The sequence below is a fragment of the Patiria miniata genome, unplaced genomic scaffold (genome assembly GCF_015706575.1).
Source record: "Patiria miniata isolate m_02_andy unplaced genomic scaffold, ASM1570657v1 HiC_scaffold_3, whole genome shotgun sequence".
Lineage (NCBI taxonomy): Eukaryota > Metazoa > Echinodermata > Asteroidea > Valvatida > Asterinidae > Patiria > Patiria miniata.
Genome location: NW_024037069.1, coordinates 15,686,327 through 15,697,746, shown reverse-complemented (window position 1 = coordinate 15,697,746; position 11,420 = coordinate 15,686,327). Strand labels below are relative to the sequence as shown.

At 39.4% G+C, this 11,420-nt stretch overlaps 1 protein-coding gene across 2 annotated transcripts in view; it reads right to left on the bottom strand.

The window, feature by feature from the left end:
• Positions 1-2,810: 2,810 nt before the first annotated feature.
• Positions 2,811-11,420, bottom strand: part of LOC119737532 (ubiquitin-like modifier-activating enzyme ATG7) — a 23,314-nt gene continuing 14,704 nt past the window's right edge. For both annotated transcript variants that reach the window (XM_038211962.1, XM_038211961.1), the window contains exons 16-19: positions 10,255-10,370; positions 8,493-8,577; positions 4,580-4,780; positions 2,811-3,989 (exon numbers count right to left, since the gene is read on the bottom strand). In XM_038211962.1, the coding sequence (XP_038067890.1) occupies positions 3,948-3,989; positions 4,580-4,780; positions 8,493-8,577; positions 10,255-10,370 (444 nt within the window). In that variant the 3' untranslated portion in view covers positions 2,811-3,947. The remainder of the gene's footprint in view (positions 3,990-4,579; positions 4,781-8,492; positions 8,578-10,254; positions 10,371-11,420) is intronic.

Sequence of the window (11,420 nt, the reverse complement as noted above, 5' to 3'; positions counted from 1 at the left end):
CAGCCCTGCAAATGAGAGCCCATAGCACCTTTCAACCACCCTGCAAAGGACCCATAGTAACTTTCAACCCAACCCTGCAAAGGACCCATAGTTGTAAAAGCGCTTTGATACCCCGTTGCAGCATAAAAGCGCTACATAAATGCCTGCTATTATTATTATAGCACCTATCAATCCAGCCTTGCAAGGGACCCATGGTACCTTTTAACCCAACTCTGGGCCCATAGCACCTTTCAAACCAGCCCTGCAAAGGACCAATAGCACCTTTCAACCCTGCAAAGTATCCATAGCACTTTTCAACCCGCCCTGCAAAGGACCCCAGCGCTTTTCAACCCAGCCCTGCAAAGGACCCACAGCATCTTTCAACCCATCCCTGCAAGGGACCCATAGCACCTTATACCATACTAACTATCCATTAGATCCCTCATAATTCACAATTACACAATAACTATAGTTTTCGTCATCAACTCTCTATATAAGCCCTTCAGAACAAGCTAAGCTCGTTGTTTGTGTGTGGTGCGGGGCCCGGGGGGGGGGGGGGGGGGAGGAGGGGGGGGGAACTAACACTATTCCAAATATTTCCCAGTCAGCATGTATCCATACTGTGCAGAAAACATGACGGGCTTCAAAAATAACAGCCTGGGGCTGTTATGTGAGCGTCCCACCATCGCACTCCGACGGATCATTTTACTCTGATTAATTTCAATTTATTGCTTCGCCTTGCTCCAGGGGTGGAAAAATACATGTGGAGAAGTTACACATTGCAACATGAAATTCTAATAAGATTGGACGTGACTGATTCAATTTTCGTCTCTACTTTTTTGTGATTTCAATACCAGGCTAAATTTTTGCATATTTGTTTAAAAATAAACAAACATTTCACCCAACAGCAGTCACAAACTGAATTATTTTGTAGTTTTCGCCATTTGAAAACTGCCAGGTGAATTAAAAGTTTAATCACACAAGACACAATTTGTTGACACATTTTCAGCATGAGAATGCTAAAATTTACTTCTCTTTATTTCTCCCAAAATGGAATTTCAACTTTAAAGGTAATATACAACATTTGCAAACATAAAAAACCTACCAAATTATTATGAAATACCAATTGTCTCAAGCATCCTGTGAAATCATGGCACCCGGTGTGTTGTCATTTTTTAAGAAAAATGTAATTTTTAAATCAATTTCCAATGATGGTCAGCCGACCATCATTGGAAACAAATGAACTGTTTTTTCAAATACTGCCCCCAATTTACCAAATTTAGTAAGTCCAAATTTTGATTGCAATCAGTTACACATCCGTGAACAAATGCAAGCCAGCTAGTCTGGTTCCCTGACCCGACAATTCCCGACGTCTATAAGTTGCTCCGTTTCATCTGAAGTAGGGTCAGGGAACCAGACTACAAGAACAGTATTTTCCCCTTTTTTTCAGCATCTATGAACACAAAACTTTAAAGAGGTCAGTGTAGCAATATTTGCTATAAAATACTAACCCCCAAAATCAATCCATTTCTGAAAATTACAGCAAATGTTATATACTACCTTCAAGTTACAATTTTCATTTAGACTTTGGTGAAAAGAATTTCAATGGACACTTTAAGAAATAACAGATAAATGGCAAGATTAAATCCGAATTAATGAATAAAGTATATTGAACAAAATGGTAGTAAACTACTGAATTGGAAAATGATAAGCTTGATTTCAGCTAATCAAGAGTTTTAGGTAATTTAAAAAGCTTCTACTTTCACCTCAATTGTACTAAAGTCATTGTTCAGAACCAAAAAGGTAATCAAATACCACGATATTTTTCCATTAAAATGTTCAGTGAATATTTTTTTTCTCTTGAAATTCATTTAAAACAATCAGTATATACTTTCTTTACTTTTTAATGAAACTTTAGTTCCATGAAAATACAGAACTACAAGATTAATAATGAAATCAAATCAATAAACAAGATCAACACTGAAGTTTACCTGAATTTAAAAAAAAAAGTATATATACACACAAATAACTTTGTTGAAGCCTACGTTTCTCATTCATGAAAATTATCTGTTTGGCAATCTTTGCAATTATATACACAATAGTGCCATTGAGAAAGCATTTACTTAAAATGCTGTTATTTTTTAACTGAAGTTATTGGGGGGGAAAAATTCCAACAGTTGCATAATTATTTGTTAAAATGCTCTGCTTTTCAACACTCAGTTCAAAGTATTTAGTGCTAAATGTATTTCAAGGTCTGTTTAATTTTTGGTCACAGTGCGTTCACAATTCACATCACACTCAGCAGCAAGGCGCATTTTATAAATCATTGTATTTTATCAAAAGGCGGATAATCTGTCAAATACACTCAACCAAAAAAAGAAAGTCCCCCCTTAATATTTTTTTGTCTAACTCAAAATCTACTGGGCACATCTTGCTCAAATTACGACTGATCAATACGGAAATTCCTTAGCAATCCAGTCATACTCTTTGTTTGGCCCAAAACAGTTATAATATGTACAAAATTATGCAATTTATGATAAATGGTACCATAAAAACGTTGCACTTTTGTATAGGTGCAAGGTGAGTGTGAACCACAACTTGCACTTATACAAAAGTGCAACTGTTTTCGGTTTCTTTTGTCATAAATTGGCACACATTATCACTGTTTTGGGCCAAATAAAGAGTATGGCTGGATTGCTAAGGAATTTCTGTACTGATTAGTCGATTTGAGCAAGAGGTGCTCAGTAGTTATTGAGTTAGACAAAAAAAGTATTGGAAGGGGGGACTTTCTTTTTTGGTTGAGTGTATCTATGCCTTACACCAGTCATTTACATGAGTTGGTTTTCTATGTATACTGTTCATCCATATACAAATAATGAGCGTTTATGAGTGCAATGGTAAGAATAATTTCATGAGGTGACAACAGAATGTTCCATTCTACGAGAAGCCATTCCATCTGTTACTAAATGAAATAATTCTTTTCCACTGCATGAATGCGAAATATTTATTATTTGTTGTAACCAGAACAAATCCTCGTCATCTGATTGGTCAGAACCACCAATAGTATGACTGTGCAATGAAATTTTTATTTTTGCAGTACGGCCGTGCCATGGGTTGGGACGAACAATTCAATGACATCCGATCAACGACCAACCAATCGGATGACAAGGATTTATTCAGGCATTGTATAAAATATAATATAAGCCTTTGGTCAAGCGTATTACAGTAATAACAGCATAATTACAAAAAAAAGATGCCAAAACCAAGAGATCCATAATATTTCTTGAATTTCTTCCACTGTCTAAAACGCCTAGCTTTTTAGGCTCCTTTCACAAGATGGCCACCGACACTTACCATGCTTATATCAACCATAAACTGTTGCCAACTTTAGCCATCAACTTTGGATTATTTCCCCAATGAGGGAAAGTGGACACGGATTCCCGACATGTTTATTATTATTCCTTACCCAAAGTATACTGAAAGAAATCATTTACTTAAACACCAAAATGTTCCGCTTGATAACTGACCAAAAGACCCTTTTACAGTTGGTCGGTGGACAGGAAATGGGCAGTGGAGTATGCTGGACGATGCAAGATAAACCCTTCCCTTCCGTCCCCCTTTTTCATCATGGAGGGGGGGGGGGGGTTTAAAACGCTCCCTCCCACCTATTCCCTACGCTACTGTGCTGCACGGTGGCACACTTTTCGCTGCACAAAATCCCTGTTCGTTGCGCAAACTATCCTGGGACGCAACGCCCAGCGTCCCTTCACTTCACACTTCCGATCTATCCATAAAAGGGTCCGTTTGTGTTTTGACAGTACAAATTTCCACCACCAATTTTAGTCAAAACACCTAACTTTAGAGAACGTACGTCGCCTCAACTCTCTTTCGGCATCAGTTTAAGAGGATGACCCAAAGGATTGTGGGATTGCTCCTTTGGGGCAGCACAGCATGATGGGAATTTTTTACTATTGGGATGTGATACTCTCATCATCGCTGAAGTCCAGAACCTTAAAACACACACACAAAAGCAAAACAATTATAATAAATTCACATCAAAAAAGTTTATAGAAAAATCTTATTTACAAGGGCACAAATCAACTATGGGCTCCGTGCAATGACGAAAGAGGGCGCCCTTTTACCTAGCAACGACGTCCCATGGGTGGGACATTTCGCTGATTGACGCGCACCGTTCCTTGTGTGTGACACACGTACACCGGGGGATTTGTACTACGTACACGCAATGGCCGCGCTTCGCGGCAAATGAATTGCAGTCAGGCAAGATGGCGTCGGTCGGTCACCCCCAACTGTACTCTCTTTGCCGTTGAGGGGGTACTTGTGAACGGAGCGGATAGGCCATGTTACATTTGTTTAAATACATGTATTGGATGTTGTGGTCAATGTGATGTATCTCCTGAAACATGATGTATGTAGAAGTGGTGACATAAACCGTTTAATGTGGGCTAAAACATGAAAAAGATGCTTAAATGGTCAAATTTGATTAGTAAAAAAAAGTTTTAGATAAAAAAACATAGTTTGCACCACAAACAGCAGCTTTCTGGCAGTGTTACTTGCACATATTTCAGGTGATCAGACTTACATCGCAATTTTCCGTGTCCGCATGCAGTTTGGTCAGGCCGGTCAAATCCTCCAGATAATGAGGCTCGTTGAAGGCTCGCAGGAGGAACTCAAATCCCTCCGTCTCGTAGCGCTCCAGGACAATCGGCGAGCAAGCCGTGCACATATTGAAGGCCATGCTGGAAGGTAGCAGGCTGTGGTAGCGAGACAGGAAACCACGGATCTGCGACAATAAACGAAGGAATAAGTTCTTTTTAATTTGATCTTCACATTGTACAGGTGAGTTTAAAAATCACCAAACCCAAATGTCTGGGCCATTGTTTTGGTGAAGTTCTGCATGTATCACTTTCAAATTGTAGGATATTAAAGCCCAATTTATAAGATTTCTTTTAGTACAAGAATCATTCAAATCACTCATGTACTTTTCAAGTTACGGAATTCTAAACACAACCACCATTTTAAGGTTCTGTCCACGGATCACAAAAACCTTGTGTTCTTTCAGCAAAACGAAAACAAATCACATGTGTGAATTGTTTTCACATTTTTTGATCCGTGGAAAGAACTTTAAAACGGTGGTGGTGTTTAAAACTCCGTAACTTGAAAAGCACATGAGTGATTTGGCTGATTCTTGAACTAAAATAAAGCTTGTGAATTGGGCTTTCATATGCTAGATTTTGAAAGTGCTACATGCAGAGCTTCACAAAAACAATCGTTTCGTTTTTTTGACTCACCCTGTACAGCAGAGGGTGTTCAAAATGATGAAACAGAACCTTTTAAATCAGAAGTGCTAGCAATGGAATCCACTAACAAGACTATAACAAAAAATCTGAAAGGTTTTCCCTGTTTTCTCCAGATGTATAGGGTATCCACTGAGCAACAGTTTCAACAGGTTAGTTGTTATGCATATTTCTTCAGATTTTGAGAAACTTTGTTGCTTCAAACGAAACAAAAAAAATTCATGAAATGCAAATGATCCTCCGTTCCTTTCAATTGTTCATGGCATTCTCAACAAAAATCACTGAAGACTGAAGTAAGCAGTGCATTTATTTCCCGGAGACTGAGGATTATGTTTGCAAATTTTAAACCGAGCTATGGGCTCCGTGCACAGGTACCCCCTCAACGCTAGGAAAGGGAGAGTTGGGGGAGACCACTAGACATTAGAGCGCATCGCTGACTCCTGACGCTTACATGAAGACGCCATGGGTCGCGTGGTGAAAAAACGCCCTCTCTTGTTAGTACACCGAGCCCATACTGACACCACAAATACCACCCGGCTAAACACACTTAATTTACGATGCCACGTTTGCCAACATTTGTATATTTTGGCAGTTTTTCTACGAAACTTGGGCATTTGTTGAGCTCATTCTTCCACAGTTTACACACACCGATAGCTAGATACTTTAATACTCCTTTCTGTGGTATTAAAGAAACATGAATGGGCAATGTATAAGGATAATTGAATCATTAATAACACCATGTTCTTTCACACATTCACACTCGCATATATCTTTCATGTCATCGACGCTGTCATGTGCACAGCTGCCACTGTATACACAAACGTATTTCACATAACGTCAACAGACATCATTCATAACATTGCTCCATGCAGCACCAGTGTATATTCTTACGGCTTGGAGGGGGGTGACAGGGGATGGGGGGTTGGAGAGAGAGAGAGATACCGCAAATCAGAGCTGGTGTCGGCCCAGCTATGCCAAACGCTTCATTTATTTGTACAGCGCCAGGCATAAATGCTGTAGTTTCTGGGGAAGTCGGCACGTGTATTGGGAGTCACCAAGCTGAGTGATATGTGTGATCTATTGCAAAGATTTCTTGTCTTATTATTGTCTCATCAGAGTTTTTTTTCCCCCGAAGCCTTGGTGGAGTGCGAACGAGCGGCACAGGGGAAATTGGCAACTGCAAATAGCCATTTAATTTTATCACTTCATGCCGAAGAATTTCGCGGGCGAGAAATAGCACACTTAAAGAATTAAATCCATTTTGAAAGCCCCAAATCGTGTGAATGTTTCAATTCTTGACTACCCTTCCAGGAAAATCCCTGCTGAGTACTGATGATGTCTTGAGCCTACTGACAATTCAAGCATTATGAAACGCGGTGTAATGTCCGTGACAGAGCCAATAAACCATGACACCTAATTAATGATTCAGAGAAATGATCCAACTCCTCGTCTGTAATCTCCTTGACCATTACTAGATGATGGATGTATCAGATTTTCAGGTTTATTTATTGAACTCTTACAAGTCTGTCACAGAAATTACATAACCCTGTAATTGCCACCAAATAATGTACTTATTTAAAAAAAAAAATGAAAAAAAAATGAAATGATAGATAGTAGATTAGACAACTAGTGCCTAAAACATTGATAACAATCAACTTGGGAATTGGTTGAAATTTCAAAATAGATTTTTAGTAAATGGAGACTCAGAGTGCACTCATTGTCAATGGCAGCATTCTATTTTCCAGCACATATAATTAATCGATACATTCTGATACAAATTGACTATTAATTCGCAGACATTATTGTGGTACATCTTTAACAGCATCCAAAAAGCTTCAACTTTAAATCCCAACAATAACCTTGAAAATCAAAAGGATTTTTTTTTTAATAATTCCCTGAAAATAAACACAACGTCACTGTTTAAGTGTCAATGAAATTGGGATTTGTTCAAATTTGGGACCATTTTATCAGTTCCATTTTTGAGAGTCAAAATTGTGACCCCCGAAGTTCGTTCTCGCATGGTTCTCATAAGAATAACACAAAAACACCCATTTTTAAAGGATGGTTGTGGGGACGTTTATATCCTACTTATAAATGCTCTTTCCAATTAATATCATTCCGTTTAAAATGCGTTTTGTAGCCCAATTGGGCGCATTCTAGGAGGAAATGTCCCTTTAAGTCCTACTAACTTATTTTCATGCCCTGATCTTCATCCAAGCAGTATGTCATGTATGTGTACTCAATGTTTCCAAAGTGTCACGTATACACAATATAATTTGAGGAGATTGTATTTCAAGGAATGGTAATGGGTCTGTCCACACTAACAGTTACAAAAGTGTGACATTTAGAGGGAACCATGGACAGGAGTCGATACATGAAGTAATATGTTAAGTTTTCTGTCTTTCTTCATCCAATATCCTGGTAAGAACATTGCCCACCAACAAGTTTGATCAATTTCTCAGGTTTCCAGAAATTACAGAGGATTATCTTCAAGATTTAACGTTCATAACATGGACAGACATTTCATTTTTAAGTGGTGGGAAGCAGTAAATAAAATACGTGAATTACCCTAAATTTGTTCCTAGTAATATGTAAAGCTACCCATTGAGAGATTGCCACTGGCCAATCTCGGGTTAATCCTCTTGGTATTTTTAACTACAGGGTGGGCACATCTTCAAGACTTCATGTTCACAACTGGGACAGAAATTGTCACAAATTTCTGTCCATGTTATGAACATGTATCAAGTCGCATCCTAATTTCATAAATACTTAACAGGTTGCTTTAATGTTGAATGATACCAATTCTTTTTTGAATATGCAATATAAATGGAACACGGGCTGGATTTATTGTAACAAGAACATACAGTATGATTCAAGAGTGTCCGTCCATGTTATGAACATTATCCTTCATTTCATCTTAAAGATGGCCGAGTAATTTCCTACATTTCCAGTGAATCAGCCTAATTATTTATCAGTGCAATCACAGATAATACAGGAATGTTTAAAAAACAAAAATTATAAACAAAACACCTGCTATGAAATCCACCTCCCATGTCTCACCCATAAAGTTATAAGTTGTAGCCGTTAGTGTGGACAGACCCAACTGTGTGCTACACTGTTATTTGATTCTTCCGTTTTGACGCATTTTACACATCATTACAAACATGTTCATGGTTTGGAAAAGACAAAGTGAATTACCTGGTGTGGCACTAAGCCCAGTGGGGAGATTAGTGAGGTCGTCAGGTGATCATCTTTGGCACTGGTGTCAGCTGGAGCGTAGCCTCTGTAAAAAAAAAGTCAACAGAAAACAATATAATCGTATAATACAATTCTTAAATGATACCCTTTCTGAAACCAAGGCTTCGTTAAAATTGTACAGGCATAACAGCTTTGAAGTCTGGAAAATGTTCAATTTAAGGGACATAACTGCCTAGAATAGGCCCTATCCGCTCCGTTCACAAGTACCCCCTTACCGGAAAAGAAGGAACAGGGCCCAATTTCACGGCGCTGCTTAACAGTTAGCAGAAAAGTTGTGTTTAGCATAGCAGAAAAATTTGCTAACCTTAAGCACTATTTCACGGTGTTTGTGTGCTAACGGTCGCGCGTGCATGGAGATTTCTATTGTTACGTCACTAAGTTAAGCAAATTTTTCCTCTGAAGTAAGCATGCCTTTTGCTGTGCTTATGCTTACGATCTCTATGAAATAGACGGAGGCTCTGTTAGCGGAAAATCGTGTGCTTACCAGCGCCGTGAAATTGGGCCCAGTAATTTTGCAATTTGGCCGCAACGTGCGGCTGTACCACTGTGCGTACATAGTACAAATCCCCTGGTGTATGTGCGTCACACACAAGGAACGGTGGGCGTCAACTAGCTTAATGTCCCGCCCATGGGACGTTGTTGCTAGGTAAAAGGGCGCCCTCTTTCGTTGGCGCACGGAGCCCATTGGGTTATAAAACACATTTTACATAAAATGATGTTAATGGAAGGAGCATTTAAAAGTAGGATATAAACATCCACACAACCATCCTATAAAAACTGGGCGCTTGTATGTTATTCTTGCGAGAATGAATTTCGGAGGTCAGCAATTTGACTCTCAAAAATCGAGCTGTTGGGCGCTAGTCATGAATCCTGCCGCACACGTTCCACCAGTGCATCGCACTCTGCAGACGTGCGAGAAACAATGTTTGTGTATTGGTGCTGTGTGTATTATGTGTCACACGCGCAATATGTACCGTACATTGAAAAGACATGGCAGGATATATGTATGTGTATCCCACAAAATGTCCACCGCGTCCAATGTAAACAACCATTTTTTTCCCCCCATCTTTTCTCGGGAATGGTAAGACATTAGGTTAGTTTTCTTTCAACCAGACCTTTGAAATAGGGTAAGTAAACAATCCAAAACAAAACAAAACATTTTCGGGGATTTTAGGCCGTGAGAAGTGAGGGAAAAACCAAGAATGATATTTCAGGGGCAAATCTATTGAACCAGACAGGGACCGAAAACCCAATCAATGTGTTGGCCAAGGTGCCAAGGAAAGTAGCCTGCACCACCCCGACTCCCAAAAATGACAACTGATTTCAAGGTGGATCTATTTTTTTGATGGGAGTGAACCACAGACCCTTGACAGCTATTTGAATAACCGTAACTCTAACATACAAAAAGAAGAGAAGACTATGAATATGTTGTGGCCTAAGTGCAGCACTGTCCTAACTATGGTTGAGATGACTCCCAACTTATTGTTTGGCCTGCCTCAACTACGTTAAACACAAATACCCTTTAATTTAAAAGCCTTGCCTATTTATTAGCTTTATTTCCAGACCAAAAAAAACATTAATTGTTATAAAAGTCACAATTCAACAACATTAAAAAGGGCCAAAATTGGATTTGCACATGGATTTGCTTATTTGATTTAAGACAGAATTGAAAAATTTGCAGAAGAAATTTGAAGTGACCTACCCCTTAGGGTGCTGTAACAAACTGACCAGCAGCTCTACGACCAATGCTGCAGCCACCATGGACAGTCCTGGCCTGGACACTGTGCACTGCTGGTCTAATGTCCGGTCCTTGGTGGACTGTCGACAGAAAAAGAACAAAACATTTTTTACCTTCCAGTCAGTTTGAGAATGAGGCCTATAATTTTCTGGCCCTGCTAAGCAAGAAATTCTGTGCTTGCGATCACCCTTGTGAGCTTACAGTGCTTAGCATGAAAAGTCTTCCTTGGCAAAAACAGGATTACCCCTAACCCCCTAGGCCCTTGTTGCTTACAACCATCCTCAATCCTCCAAAATCCTCCAAAATTTTTCAACTCCGCCTACATTTTTCAAAATTGTCAGACAGTCCTGCCTCAAAATGCATTCATCCTCAATCCTCCAAAATCCTCCTCATCCCAAAATTTTGCACTCGTGTTTAAATGAAGGATAACCAACGCCAAATCCTTCAAAATCATCAGACAGTCCTGCCTCAAAATGCATTCATCCTCAATCCTCCAAAATCCTCTTGTGCTTCATTCACCCTCAATCCTCCAAAATCCTCATGTGCTTCAATCACCATTCATCCTCAATCCTCCAGAATCCTCATTTGATTCAATCACCATTCATCCTCAATCCTCCAAAATCCTCATGTGCTTCAATCACCATTCATCCTCAATCCTCCAGAATCCTCATTTGATTCAATCACCATTCATCCTCAATCCTCTAGAATCCTCCAAAACCGCCAGGAGGATTTTGGAGGAGTGAGGTGGGTTAGGGTTACCAACCAAATGTTCATGTGATGTATAGGCCTATTGCTTGTGATTGGTATTCAGCTGTTTGTTTGCTTAGCATGAAAATCGCATGGAGTTTTGGCTGGTAACCTGCTTTTACTAAGCCAGACTTTTTTTTGTGCTAAGCAAATTTTTTGCTTAATAGCAACCGTGAAATTGATCCCTGGACATCCTGTAAGCAATGCTTGCACAAGCCAGAATGATATTGCTAGACCCCCAAAATATACTAAGCCACTGCATCTGTAAGCTATCACTAGCACAGATTTGTTTGGCTTTTGGTAAACAGAAAATCAAAACTATGTGTCATTCTCCGCAGATAAACATATGACTTGATAACTCGCACACTTAAGATCACTCACTT